The sequence below is a fragment of the Sus scrofa genome, chromosome 9, assembly GCF_054392235.1.
Source record: "Sus scrofa isolate SSC_HxYL_T2T_F1_AM1 chromosome 9, Sscrofa_HxYL_maternal_Yorkshire_Landrace_v2.0, whole genome shotgun sequence".
NCBI classification, from domain to species: domain Eukaryota; kingdom Metazoa; phylum Chordata; class Mammalia; order Artiodactyla; family Suidae; genus Sus; species Sus scrofa.
The window spans coordinates 71,790,004-71,803,921 of record NC_139391.1 but is presented as its reverse complement, the minus strand read 5'-3'; the positions used below and the strand labels follow the sequence as shown (position 1 = coordinate 71,803,921).

General features: G+C 55.9%; 1 protein-coding gene across 36 annotated transcripts in view; it reads right to left on the bottom strand.

The window, feature by feature from the left end:
• IKBKE (inhibitor of nuclear factor kappa B kinase subunit epsilon) overlaps positions 1-13,918 on the bottom strand; it is a 24,699-nt gene extending 10,781 nt beyond the window's left edge. For 4 of the 36 annotated variants that reach the window (XR_014815668.1, XR_014815669.1, XM_021063307.2 and 1 more), the window contains exons 1-15: positions 13,690-13,918; positions 13,014-13,103; positions 10,823-10,937; positions 9,783-9,923; positions 9,247-9,376; positions 7,849-8,030; positions 7,127-7,287; positions 6,183-6,293; positions 5,715-5,894; positions 5,009-5,205; positions 3,702-3,766; positions 3,522-3,613; positions 3,321-3,407; positions 2,273-2,348; positions 2,013-2,125 (exon numbers count right to left, since the gene is read on the bottom strand). Coding sequence is in view for 11 of the 36 variants with exons in the window: in XM_021063307.2 (XP_020918966.1) it covers positions 2,013-2,125; positions 2,273-2,348; positions 3,321-3,407; positions 3,522-3,613; positions 3,702-3,766; positions 5,009-5,205; positions 5,715-5,894; positions 6,183-6,293; positions 7,127-7,287; positions 7,849-8,030; positions 9,247-9,376; positions 9,783-9,923; positions 10,823-10,909 (1,622 nt within the window). In the remaining 25 variants the exon portion in view is untranslated. Of the gene's footprint in view, positions 1-2,012; positions 2,126-2,272; positions 2,349-3,320; positions 3,408-3,521; positions 3,614-3,701; positions 4,440-4,539; positions 4,814-4,952; positions 5,206-5,714; positions 5,895-6,182; positions 6,294-7,126; positions 7,288-7,848; positions 8,031-9,246; positions 9,377-9,782; positions 9,924-10,822; positions 10,955-11,249; positions 11,337-13,013; positions 13,104-13,689 lie in introns of those variants that run through there. The other 32 variants (XR_002335790.2, XR_014815672.1, XM_021063310.2 and 29 more) reach the window with 16 other exon arrangements.

The window sequence follows — 13,918 nt, the reverse complement described above, 5'->3', positions numbered from 1 at the left end:
TATGCCACAGGAAGCAGCCCTAAAAAGACAAACAAACAAACAAACAAGAATGAATTGAGGTTCTTGGTCCTGCCTGTAGGCAGGGGAATTCGGGAGAGGACCTCCCAACCCTCCTGGCCTGGGGTTTAAGGTCATTATTATTCCTTCTTTCCCCTTTTCAGGATTCAGACACTCGGTTGAAGATGCTGGGGGTGGGTGGGGGGGTCTTCCTTATCCTCAGGCTGATTTAGCTTCACTTCCTCCCCACAGCTCCTTCTCGTGGCTCCGTCTCAGCTATTTCTGGAGCTGGATTCTGGGCAGAGCCCCAGCTTGTGCCCAGGCCTCTGTGGATCCTGGGCCCCTGTTTGTCTGGTACCCGAGGTAGACAAGACCCCACATCCAGTCTCTATCTAAAAGGCCCAGGCAGATACTGACTCAGAGATTTTGAAAAACTTAATGGTTTCAAAGGAGACAGGATGGGGGGTAGGGGCATGGGCTGGGGGTTTGGGATGGAAATGCTATAAAATTGGGTTGTGATGATCGTTGTACACCTATCAGTGTAATAAAATCCACTGAGTAATTACCAAAATAAATAAAAATAAAAATAAAAAATGGCCCAGGCCTGAGGTGTTCCAAATTCAGAACTGTTTTCTGATTTGAGAGAGGTAGCTGTGTCTACACACCCCATGTCATGAAGCACCCCTTCAAGCCCTATGGTGTTCAGAGCTTTCTGGCTTCAGACTTGAGAACGTGGGCTGGTGGCTCCAGGCCAGCACTAAAGGCGGTAGGTTTGAGGAGCATGACTGTGTCCCAGTCAAGGCGGGAAGGGAGGGAGTTCCCGTCATGGTGCGGTGGTTAATGAATCTGACTAGGAACCATGAAGTTGCGGGTTCGATCCCTGGACTTGCTCAGAGGGTTAATGATCCGGCGTTGCCGTGAGCTGTGGTGTAGGTCACAGACGTGGCTCAGATCCCATGTCACTGTGGCTCTGGTGTAGGCCGGTGGCTGCAGCTCCGATTCGACCCCTAGCCTGGGAACCTCCATATGCCGAGGGAGCGGCCCTAGAAAAGGCAAAAAGCCAAAAAGTAAAAATAAAAATAAAAAAGCGGGAAGGGAGGCAGCAGCTCTGCCCACATCAAGCTGCGGGGTGGGTGAGAATCTTTATGTTTGCTAAAAGAAGACTGGGATTTAGGGCCGTAAATCCCTGGAGTAGCCCAAACACATAGGCTTTGGATATTGGCAGATCTGACCTTGGAGCCCTGTGTCTGTCATTTGTCATTTACTGGCTGTGTCTTGGGCCCAGTTAACCTCCCTGAGTGAGCTTCCTCATCTAGAAAAAGAGCATAAGGAGTTTACACTGTGGCTCAGTGGTTAAGGGACCCGAGTAGTATCCATGAGGACGCAGTTTTCAATCCCCGGCCTCGCTCAGCAGGTTAGGGAGTCAGCGTTGCCGTGAGCTGTGGTGTAGGTCACGTATCTGGCTTGGATCCCAAGTTGCTGTGCCTCTGGCGTAGGCCGGCAGCTACAGCTCTGATGTGACCCCCCAGCCTGGGAACCTCCATATGCTGCAGGTGTGGCCCTAAAAAGACAAAAGACAAAAAATAAAAAAATATATATATAAAAACAGACATTATATTAAAAAAAGGAAAAGGAGCTTAAGAGTAGTTGTGTTATTATTGTTTTGAGGATTAAATGAACTAGAAGTAAGAGGAACTAGTCAAGGGTCTGATACAGAGCAAGGATTCAGGAGCGGTAAGGAACGAAATCACTCTTTTAGTTAGAACTACTGCACCTGCTAATATTTGTAATTAGTTCTCTAACTCCCAGATGGGGGCAGGACCCCAGAACCTTTTCTCCTTCTGGCCAGTCTCATGAGAAGGTCTTGGACCTTCCTGGATGCTCCACCCCCACCCCCCAGGCCCCAGCATCCTTGCCAAGGTCAGGGAGAAAGCAGGCTGACTCCCGAGAAGGCTACTGGGGGCTTTTGCGCTCTATGCTCCGCCCACCCCGGCCAAGAAGAAAATCCCACAGACCTTCTGTCCTCATGTACCTGATCCCGGTTCTTCATCAGCTCCGAGCTCAGGTTGCTCAGGGTCATCTGGGTTTCTGTGATGTTGTGGGAACATCTGGAGAGGACCTCAGCCAGCTGGGGGACACAAAGGCAGCCCCCCGTGGGGTCCTCAGCTCGAGGCTCTGATGGGAGGCCTGGCTGGACCACTGCCCACCCCCCCCACCCCCCCCCCCGCCTTGGCTCTGCTCCTGACAGCCCGCCACCAACCCCAGCCTCACTCACAGTCCGTAGCTGGGACCTCATCTCTGCCACCCTCTTCAGTTCCTGGATCTCCTGTACCCCAGCCACACTGCTGGACCTCGGGAGAAGGATGAAAACAGACATGAGGACACCACAGCCAGACACCAAGTGTGGTCTGGGATTGGATCCTGGTTTGGCTTCCTGGAAGCCAGCTAGGAAAAAAAATGTGGAGAGTCACTAAGGAAATTCGAATATGGATGGATCCTACAGATGGGATGAAAAGGTTCTGACATGGAAAGGGCAGAGCTCAGAAAGTCCAAGAATATGTCATGTGGGCTAACACATTCGTATAGCAGAAAACGATCCAGGAGGATATATACTATTAAAGAGTGACAACCCACCTCTGGGTGGTAGGATTTTTTTTTTTTTTCTTTTTATGCCCAACCTGCGGCATATGGAAGTTCACAGGCCAGGGGTCAAACTGAAGCGCATCGGTGACCTACACCACAGCCATGGCAACACCAGATCCTTAACCCATTGAGCCACAAGGGGAACTCCCCCAGTTTCTCCCTTTTTCCAACCCATCACCCCTAATTAGCCCAGGTCAGAGGAATGGAGGTTGCGGAGTTCCGAGGACTGGAGCAGGGAATCCTAAAGAGGTGAGGACAGTCGAAGGCCTCGAGGAAGCAGGAGGAGGAGGGTAGAGGTGAGACCGCCCACATCTCCCTCCTGTCAAGTCCGGGGCACCATGTGTGGGTGCGAGTGCATTAGGGTCTGGGGCAGGTGAGCCATCTAAATCTACAGAGAGGGGTCTCATAAGACAGAGGCCCCTTCCTGGAGCAGGGAGGCTACCCCGGTACCCGGAGGGGCAGTGCTCCCACAGGCCTGTCCCCCCCCACCGAGGTGAAGGACCAGGGGGAGGTGGGGGGTGGGTGAGGGTCAGGATGGGAGCGCCCCCTCTCTCCCAGAGTGGCAAAGAAGTGGGTGGAGGCAAGACGCATGGTTTGGGAAGACTAGGGGAGAGGAACAGACAGAGAGGGGTCTGAGCGAGCCCCATCCCTGCAGCCCCCGCCCTGGGCAGGACACCCACCTCTCATTGCCCAGGCTGCTGCTGAGGAAGAGGAGGGCCATTCTCGTGACCTCCAGCGTCCGCTTGCACGTGGCCTGGAGTATCTCCCTGCCGAGGGGAGCCCAAGTCAGATCCGCCTTCTTCCAGGGGACCCAGGGCAGCGTGGATGAGGTCCGGCTTTCCTCTGCCTCCCCCTCTCCACCCAGCCCTCGGGGTACTCACACAAACCAGTGCAGCCCCCGAAGCATCAGTTCCTGCCCAGCCAACAGGGCCCGTGCCAGCCGCAGGGCCTGGTAGCCAGCACCCAGCACACCCTGAGACATGCAGGAAGGCAGGGTCAGGTCCTGCACCCCCTTCCTCTGTGTGAACTCCCCTCTCTGCCGCCTGGGGGCCACCCCTCACCTTGGCTGTGTTGTAATCTGCCTGCAGGTCCACTTTGGGGACGAACTTGGGGATGTCCAGAGCAGCTGCAGATAAAGACCCAGTCTGAGGGGGCTGCCTATCCGGCCCTAGATAAGGTCTAGCTCATCTTTCCTATTCTCAGCTCACACTCAGCCATCACCACCTATCTTCCACCTCAAGCTTCCGGACTGGCCTGAAACCCCCACTTTCCAAGCCTTCAATGCACTTACTGTGCTTCTTTACAATTGCGCTCCCTCACTGCCCCCTTGTGTCCACCTTGGAGAACTACAGCCTCATGCCCAAGGCCCCATCTCAACAGCAGAAAAGGGGCCCAAACCACCCCTCACGCCTGGGGGTTTCAAGGTTAATGCCCCTTCCAGCCTTGTAGGTACTGAGCAGGAGGCAGAAATTGACATTATTCAAATGAGAAGGAGTGACGTTTTTGCTAGAACTTGAAGGACAAAGCTCTGGACCCCTGACCACCTTCCCTTCTCTTCAAACGGCCTGGGCTCCTGCCTCAAACTCAAACTATCAGAGGTTTCCCCACCAGTCATGGACTGTGGAGAGCATATTAAATCCACATCTCGGAGTTCCTGTCGTGGCTTAGCGGTTAACGAACCCGACTAGCATCCATGAGGACGCGGGTTGGATCCCTGGCCTTGCTCAATGGGTTAAGGATCCAGTGTTGCCGTGAGTTGTGATGTAGGTCGCAGATGCAGCTCCGATTGGACCCCTAGCCTGGGAACCTCCATATGCCACGGGTGTGGCCCTAAAAAGAAAAAAAAATCCACATCTCCCTGTTCCACTGGAGTTTCTCTCTCTTTTTTTTTTTTTTTTCTGTCTTTTGTCTTTTTAGGGCTGCACCTGTGGCATATGGAGGTTCCCAGGCTAGGAGTCTAATCAGAGCTATACTGCCGGCCTATGCCACAGCCACAGCAACACCAGATCCGAGCCACCTCTGCGACCTACATCACAGCTCATGGCAATGCCAGATACTTAACCCACTGAGCGAGGCCAGGGATCGAACCCGCAACCTCATGGTTCCCAGTTGGATTTGTTTCCACTCTGCCACGACGGGAACTCCTGGAGTATCTTTCATAGATCCGTGGATGCTGTGAAGCAGGGAAGTCGGGTCACAGGTCTGAATCCCATAGCATTTCAGAGGCATGTGTAGAACTAGAACTCAGATCTGCCTTGCTCACCCTGGGGACCCAAAGAAACACCCACAAACCCTATATTGTAAACCCCTGCCCCTTGGAGGAGAACGGGAGGAGGAGAAAAGATCCAGCCTGGCGGGTCCAACTCACGGTCCCTGAAGGCCAGTCCCTTGGGGATCTCGCTGGCCACGCTGAACAGGGTCAGGGGGCTGCTTGCTGTCGTGTGGGCGATGTGCTGTGCTGAGAGGCTGGGTTCGAGGACACAGAGGTGACCCTCAAAGAGGTACTCCTGGTGCTGGGGGGCCACGTTGGTCTGCTCGTACACAGCCTCCAGAAAGATGGCTATCCTAGACATGGCCGGGGGGAGGGGGGCAGGTCAGAGGCTGGATACGGGATTAGGGGGACCCAAACCCCAGCTAAGACCTTGGGCTCTGCTTTTCAGAGGAAGGGACTTGGTGATGTTCTCTTACGCAGGATGGGGAGACAAAGGCTTGTATCTTACGGAGACAGAGTGGGGACAGAGTTCCAGCCTCTGCCTTTGCACCTTCCTCTGCCATGCTCCCATTAAACCTCACCTAGTCCCTAGTTCCAGAAATAAAGTGTTCTATGAACAATACATTGGGAAAATGCACTGCACACACACATACACACACACACCCCTCAGGAGATTTATGCACATTAGTTTTGTAAAGTTTGTTGAACTTCTCAAGTCCAGCAGCAAGGAGGCCTGTTTCACGTGCTGGAATTCATATTTTTCCAAAGATCAGAACTAGAAGCTGCCATATCTCCATGCCCCACAGAGCACTACCCAGGACACACCCCTGTGCTTGGGAAGAGGAGGCTGATGCCTGCTCACGTGTTATGTGTGTGGACGTAGACATGGTGCAGGACGGCCTGGGGCAGGGAGAAGACGTGGACGATGACTCGCTGGAGGATGTCACTGGTCTCCGCAAAGAACTGGTCGAAGCCCCAGCATTTGGCCTGCTCCACCTCCAGGATGTTGGCTAGGATGGGCACCAGCTGGCTCTGCAGTCCCCTGCACCCAAGACATGGAGACTATCAGGGGCCAGGGCCCAGCCTCGTCTTCCTTGATCAGGTGATGGAGGTCCTTCCGTGAGAACATCCTAAAGAGCTGGGACCGTGGGGGTGGGCAGGGTGGGGAGGAAGAGCTGGGAGGGTCTTCCAGCATCCAGGCGGAGAAATCGAGGCGGGAAAGGCAGAGTGGTGTGCCCAAGCCAACCGCACCCAGGGACCCCTCAGCTGAGAAAAGGACATTGGCCCACACGCAGCTCTGTGTCTGTCCCTCCCACAGGGTCCCACGCACGTGGACAGCTGGCAGGTGACCGGGAGGGTGTAACTCCACTCCAGGGGCCCGTTCTCCCGCTTCTGGATGCCTGCGATGGCCCCGGCTGGCTTCTCCGAGGTGATCCGGTACCTGAGGGAGGCAGGGCCAGGTCAGCGGGACCCCCAGCCCATCCCACTCCAAGGGATGATGGACTCAGCTTGGAGGGCCAGCCACCCAGCTCCTCCCGCTCTGAGGCAGCCTGAAAATGGAATTCGGGAGTCCTGGCTTGCAGTCCTGCTACTCCCCAGCTAGGCACACAGCTCTCGTCTCCACAGGCTCTCGTCTCCTTCCACTTCCTAATCCCTCACCACACATCCAGGCCCCCAGACGTGCGCCTGCGCCTGCGCAGTGCTTGGCCCCTAGGGCCTCCCCTCCCTCTCACTATTCCCACCGCCCCTCCCTTCAAAGTTCAGCTCCCAACGGAGCCAGTCTCCTCCTTCTTCCCCTAATCTACTGCAGTTCCACCACAGCTCAGCTTGACCCCTGAGCTGAAGGGGCATTGACCTTTCTGAAATCCACCTTAAATCTCTTTTGCTTTGGGCGGTGCCCGCAGCGGGAGCAGCCACAGTAAAGGATCTGGAACTTGGGATCAGGAGGTTGGGTTCTTGCACCTTTGACCCACCCCCACCCCCACCCGCCCCCGCAGGCTGTGGGAGCCTCTGCTGAGATAGGGTGAGCCACAAATGGGGGGTGGGGTGGGGCGGGGCTAGGGAACCCCTGAACTGAGACAAGGACTCCCAACAGCCCGGGGGCGGGGCTCAGCTTCTTGTTTGAGGCACTGAGAACCAAGAATCTAAAGGGAGTTCTCATGGGGGCTGGACCACGAGGACCATAGAGTCGAAATCAGAATAGGAAACAGCAGGGACCTGTGGGGGGGACAGGCAGGGCCCGCCCCTCACCCGAGGCCCCGAAGCCCACCGTACATGATCTCCTTGTTGCGTCGGGGCCCTCCGTAGGGGATGAAGGGCAGGCTGCCGGTGGCTGCGTGATACAGGGTCACCCCAATACTCCAGAGATCCACCGTCACCCCGAAAGCCTTCTGCTGGGGCTTGCGAAGCACTGCCTGCTCATACATGTCCGGGTGCTGCCAGAGGGGGAGCAAGAGAGCAGTCATGGAAGGGAAGGGGCGCCAAGGGCCTGAGGTGAAAATGGAACAACCAGAATGCATTTCCTTTGCAGGTGTGGCACATGCTCACCCAGAGCGTATTTCCCCCCCTCCCCCACCCCGCCGCCCCCCAGCCTCTGCCCTGAGGAAGGTGGTGACCAACTGTGCTCCATTCTCCATGAAGATCAGATCAAGGACTTAACAAGGGAGACCTAGGCAGGGGGGTCTGGGCAGGTGGACCTGGGCAGGGAGTCCTGGGCACAGAGTCTGGGCAGGGGGCCTTGGCAGCAGAGCCTAGGCAGAGGGTCTGGTCAGGGGGTCTGGGCAGGGGGCCTGTGAAGGGGGTCTGGGCAGGCCGTAGCATTGCGTTTTTGGTCTTAGGCAGCAGAATGAACTGCTCTGTTCAGGGTTCGGTGGGGAGATGTAACCCCGCTGGACAAAGGGAGACTGGACAGAGCCACTCAGAGGGGCTCTGGGAGTCACAGGGCAAGGGGCAGCCAGCTTCGGGGGAGGCCCTCAGTTGGGTCTGCATCCACTCACCAGGTACTCCTCGGTGCCGTAGACGGAGACGAACTTCTCATCATCGTCCAGCTCCCGGGCGGCGCCGAAGTCCGTCAGCTTGTAGATGCTCTGCCCCTCCTCCCCCACCAGGCGCATGATGTTCCCGGGCTTGATGTCTCGATGGACGATGCCATTCTCCCGTAGGTGGTTCATGCCGGCCACTGCGACAGAGGGAAGGCTGCTAGTGGATCAGGCCAGGACAGCCTAGAGGGGAGACTCATCTCGGGGGAAGGCTGTCCTTGGGCCCACATGGACAGAGAGGGACAACCCAAAAACCCAGGGGTCAACAGGGCCACCAGAACAGCAGAACAGAGATGCATGCAGAGGAAAGGATGGGGGTCCCCAAGATATGGGGTGTCAAGTTTCCCTGAGATCCCCTGAAAAACTGAGAGGGGTGGTGACTGCGTCCCAGAGGAGGGCACTCTCCTCCCTATCTTTCTTTAATTATTTTTTTAAGTTGCGGGAAAATTTACCTAACATAAAATTTACACCTGAACCATTTTTAAGTGTAGGAGTTCCTGGCACGGCTCAGTGGTTAACGAACCCGACTAGTATCCATGAGGATGCGGGTTCGATCCCTGGTCTTACTCAGTGGGTTAAGGATCTGGCATTGTTGTGAGCTGTGGTGTAGGTCGCAGACATGGCTTGGATCCCATGTTGCTGTGGCTGTGGCGTAGGCTGGCAGCTACAACTCCGATTAGACCCCTAGTCTGGGAACATCCATATGCTGCAGGTGCAGCCCTAAAAAGACAAGACAAAATAATAATAATAAAGTGTACACATCAGTGGCATTATGTGCATTGACATTGGTGTGCAACCATCACTACCGTCCATCTTACTAAACCATCCCTCCCATCCCCACCCCACCCCCAGCATTCACATTCTACTTTCTGTCTCTACGGATTTGACCCATCAGGGTCCCTCATATAAAAGGACTCATATAGTGGTTGTCCTTGTGTTGCTGGTGTTTTTCACTCAGCACGATGTCTTCCAGGTCCATCCATGAGCCTGAATTTCCTTCCTTTTCAAGGCTGACTAGTATTCCATTGGGTGTATCTACCAAATTTTGTTCATCTATGCATCTGTCTCTGACATTTGGGTGGTTTTTGCCTGGGCAATTGTGAATAATGTTGTTATGAACATTTGCATACAACCTATTTTAAATTTGTTTCTGAAGCTAGGATGTTAAACCACAAAGGAGCAGGAATCGGACACATGGGTTCCATCTGTTTGTTAGCATCTGTCCCAGGTCTGTGAATGGAGAGCCTCTGGGGTTCTGGAATTCTTCTGTGTTTGGATACTTATTTCAGAAATGCCACACCCCTCTGGGCCTGAGGGGGAGAGGGGGCTCCGCGGCGGGAGTCCAGGACCGCTCACCCACGCAGCGCAGCACCACCAGGAACTCGTTCTCAGGCAGCCCGAAGGCGTTCTCAGGGCTCTCCAGCACGCTCAGCAGGCTCCCGCTGGAGCAGTACTCCATCACCAGCACCTTCTGCCGGCTGCCCCCCTGTGGTGGGACAGAGGGGGGCTTGGGGAGGAGGGCACCTCCCCTCCCCTTCTTCAAGACCGGTGGCTCAGCCTAGAGCCCAAAGCACCACCCCCCAACACACACACGCCCTGCCGGGCTCCAATTTCTAGATGACTTTCCCTCCTTTGTCCTCAAACTGATCCCACACACCTGAGCTCAAGGTCACCTCTTCCAGGAAGCCTTCTTTGATTAGACCCCACTTCCCACCAGGCCCTGTCCCCAGCCCCCTGACATTCTTTGCTCCTCCCTACAGGGGGCTGCTCCTGCGGACCTGCTGGCAGACCTGCTGGCAAGTATGTGCCCACATGTCTATTATTATGTGACCTGACTCCTCCCAGCCTGTGAAGGTCAAGACCATCCTCCTCTGACCCAGCACTGGACCCACCGTCTCCTCCACCGCAAAGAGCTTGATGATGTTCTGATGGTTCAGCTTCCGCAGGACCTCAAACTCCCTCACTTGCACCTCGCGGGGGCGCAGGTAGCTGGCCGTGTTGAAGACCTTGACGGCCACCAGCTCCCCGGATTTCTGCCACGGGGGGATAATGTATGTCACACCTCTGACCTGGAAAATGCACCCCTGCTCCCTGGCCTCCATTCAGCCTCTCCTGCCAACCTAAGCACAGGCAGCCTGGTTGGGGAGGGGCTCCCCCCTCTGGCTCCTCCCCCTACTCAGAGGGTACCCAGCAGGTGCTGTGGCACCAGGAGATGACAAGAGCTTGGCACACCGGACACCCTGCAGGGGATGGTTTGCTGCTGTTAACAATAACTACAATGGAGTTCCCGTTGTGGCTTAGTGGTTAGCGAACCCAACTAGCATCCATGAGGATGCAGGTTTGATCCCTGGCCTCACTCAGTGGGTTAAGGATCCGGCATTGCTGTGGCTGTGGCATAGGTTGCAGACATGGCTCGGATCCCGAGTTGCTGTGACTGTGGTGTAGACCGGCAGCTGTAGTTCCGATTCGATCCCTAGCCTGGGAACCTCCGTATGCCGCATGTGTGGTCTTAAAAGACAAAACAAAAACAAAACCAAAAAACCAATAGCTTCAATGGCTGCTACTCCTCCCTGGGCTTAGCAGCACCGTTCTGTCTGGCTTCAGTTCTTAAGTTCCATACTGTGCAGTGCGTCTCATGTACTCAGTACGCCTCTCAATAAGAATAAAGGCAGGATAAATCAAACACGTCCCACTTTCCACCTCTGCTATCCCTAGATCTGCTGCCACTTCCCCTGGATGTTGGCTTGCATCTCCTTCCCCTCCTCCCCAACACCCCTAAACCCCGCCTGACAGAAGTGTCATTCCGAGGGTCACCGCACCTCTGCTCGACCTCAGAGTGTGCAGAGCCAAGTCAGAGAGCTCTGCCCAGCTGCACGCCACCCTTGATGCCCACTGGTAAGAGGGGGCCCAGGTGGGCTGGGCTGCACACTACCTTATTTCGGGCCTTGTACACGCTGGCAGTGGCCCCCTGTCCCAGCAGGTCGTCCGTGTGCCACAGGTAATTGACGGTGCTCTGCATCTCCTGCTCCCGGCTGGCTGGCCACCTTCTGCCCAGAAGAAGTACCTGTTGGGGTCCAGGATTCCACCCCTGACCTGGGGCGGATACTGGTGACCCGATTAGTGTAGCAATGCCCGAGGCCACCCTAGGAAGGGCTCCAGGTGGCTATTCCAGTGGCAAGGGGGCAGGGGAGGCACAAAGCACAGAATGTAACTCAGGTAGCTTCCCCCCAAAGAACCACAGCCCCCGGGCCCTGAACCCGCAGCCTGGGCCTGTCCCACAGCAGGGCATTCTAGCCGGCCTTACTCCCTAGATCCCCTTTCAACCCCCTGCCCAGACAGGCCAGGCTGCACAGACAAACCTTTTTCTTTGTCACCTCTCGCAGGCACTGGGAGTTGTGGGTTTTGAGCATCCAGGCCTGGGATTGTCCCAGGAAGCAGAAAGAGTGCTTGAAGGAAGGGCCCCAGGTCAGATCGTGTCAACCACATCACCACAAATCTCCAGGATTGCAACACGAGCCTGGAGCCTCCCCACCACTCGCTGGGGCCCACCACTTCCTGCTGCTGTGAGCTAACAGAGCTTCAGGAGGACAGCCTGGCCAGGTCAGTGCTGCTCTGGAGAGGAAGGTGCTGCTGTGGAGAGGGCTGTGTATGTGTGTGTGTGTGAGTGAGTGTGTGTGTATGAGTGTGTCTGTGTGAGGGCCTGGGGGAGGCAGGAGACCCTCAAATCCAAGGGCTCAGGAGCCCCCAGGAGGATCTGAAACCCCTCTACAACTCTGTTCCCCATCTTTGCCCCCATTCTCTTCTCTCCAAAGGCCAGTTCCACTAAAGCAGTTGGCCAGAGGATGTAGCCTCAGGAGTTAAATTCAGCGCTTTGCTGAAGAGCAGGGCGAGGGCTGGTCTTTATGGGATGACTGGGCATAAGAAGAAGGACCACCCCTTAAATACCCTCAAATCAGGCTGAACTAGACAGGCTGCTGTCTTTTCTCTCATCTTAAAGGTTGTCAACCCTCAGGTCACTATGCCTAGAATCCCACAGTTCCTTAGCTTTAAGCCTTCTTTCAGTAATTTTGTTGTTGTTGTTGTCTTTTTGCCTTTTCTAGGGCTGCTCTGGCGGCATATGGAGGTTCCCGGGCTAGGGGTCTAATTGGAGCTGTAGCCGCTGGCTGACACCAGAGCCACAGCAACTTGGGATCCAAGCCGCGTCTGCAACATACACCACAGCTCATGGAAACGCTGGATCCTTAACCCACGGAGCAAGGCCAGGGATCAAACCTGTAACCTCATGGTTCCTAGTCGGATTTGTTAACCACTGAGCCACGACGGGAACTCCTCAGTAATCTTTTTTTAAAAATTCAAGTCTTGGTGTTTTCTGGTGACGAGATGGGTTAAGGATCTGGCATTGTCACTGCAGCGGCTCGGGTTGCTGCTGTGGCCTGGGTTTGATCCCTGGCCCAGGGACCTTCCATAGGCCTCCGATGCGGCCTGCCTAAATAAATAAATAAATATTCAATAAAATCAAAATCAAAATCTTAGAAGGTCAACTCGAGCCAGAGGTCACTTCAAGAGATCAGAGGTCAATTCCAATTTCAGAAGATAGATTAGTGTTTGCATTTTACAGAAGCACCTGAGGGGCTGGGAAACTCTCTGCAGGAATGAACTGGTGAGGTTTTCCCCTCGAAGGCTGGGGAGGATTTAGCCAGTGGGGCCTGGCAGTGTAAAATCAGGTAGAACATCCTGAAATCAAGGCCTAGGGCCCAGCCAGAGGAGAGGTCACCACCTTCAAAACCCTCCCCAGGGCTGCACTGGGGCAGATGCATAGCTGAAGCTCTGAGGCATGGGCAGTGTGGCACAGAGGGCAGAGCCCTGGACAGGGTAGCACGCCCTGGGCTCTGCTCCTGGCCCTGCTGGGGCTGTGCTTGGGAGCTGATGGACAGTGCAGCTGATCAGCTGTGCGTGCTCTCTGACGCCAGCCCCGCAGCCATTGTGCTGCAAGGGCTCTCACTGTCCTCCAGGGGTATTCAAATGAATGAGGGTGGGTGGTGGAGCCCTGAGCCTGCCGCCCCACCCACCTTCCTTGCCCTCTTCCTCCTCCTCCAGGCTCTACTGTGGCCAGAAGCACTTACCCCGTGCTCTGAGCAGTCCTGGATCAGGCAAAGACTCTCCTGGGCGAGTGTGTGTTATGTTTTCTGTCTGTGGCAAGTCCAGGAGCTGAGCTACACCGGAAAGAAGAGGGCGGATGAGAGGCACCCCTGGGTGCTGTGTGATTCTCAGCCTCCATCAAAGGCGCCCCCTGCGGCCCCAGCCCTTTAACCCTTTCCTGTTTGTCACCCTCCCCTACAGAGCTGGGGGTTTCCAGCCCAACTCGCCAGCTCTAGGAGATTCTCCTGGCCACTCCCACCCCCGCCTCCCAGACCTGGGCCAGTGAGAAGGCCCCCAGGATTGTTGAGGGCAGGCGCCAGAAGCAGAAGAAAAGTACGGAGGCAGAGCTGATTGCTGGCTTCAGGTGTTGGGAAGCCGAGCCTGGGAAAGGAGCACCGTAGGTGGTAGCAGCACTCTTCCACGCACCTACCCCCCCGCCTCCCGCCATGGGCCTCTAAGCAGTCTGGGTACCCACCGGAGATGGAGCACAGGGCATCTCTGGGGGGAGGGGCAGCAGCCGCAGAGAGATGGAGGGAGGGCCATGAGCCTGGGCTGACAGGGCCAGCACCCCGACACTCTGCTAAGTGCTGACCCTGAGCTGCCTGGCCCCCCAGGCTCCCTCATTCAACCCCCCCCCCCCAGTGGACTCAGCACACTCACCCCATCTCGGCTGTGGGGCATGCAGGCTTGTGGGACTGCGTGGCGCCCGCAGAGATGTCAGGGCTTTTTGTCATTCATAGGCAGCACTCATTACATCCTGGTGGCCACCAACCCTGGGGATCTGAAGTTGAAGTGGCTCGGTGCCACTCCGGGGAGCTAGGGGAGCTGGGAGCAAAGGCCAGCACTGGCTCAGCTCCCTGCCCGCCGGCTTTCAGCTCTCTCACACTTC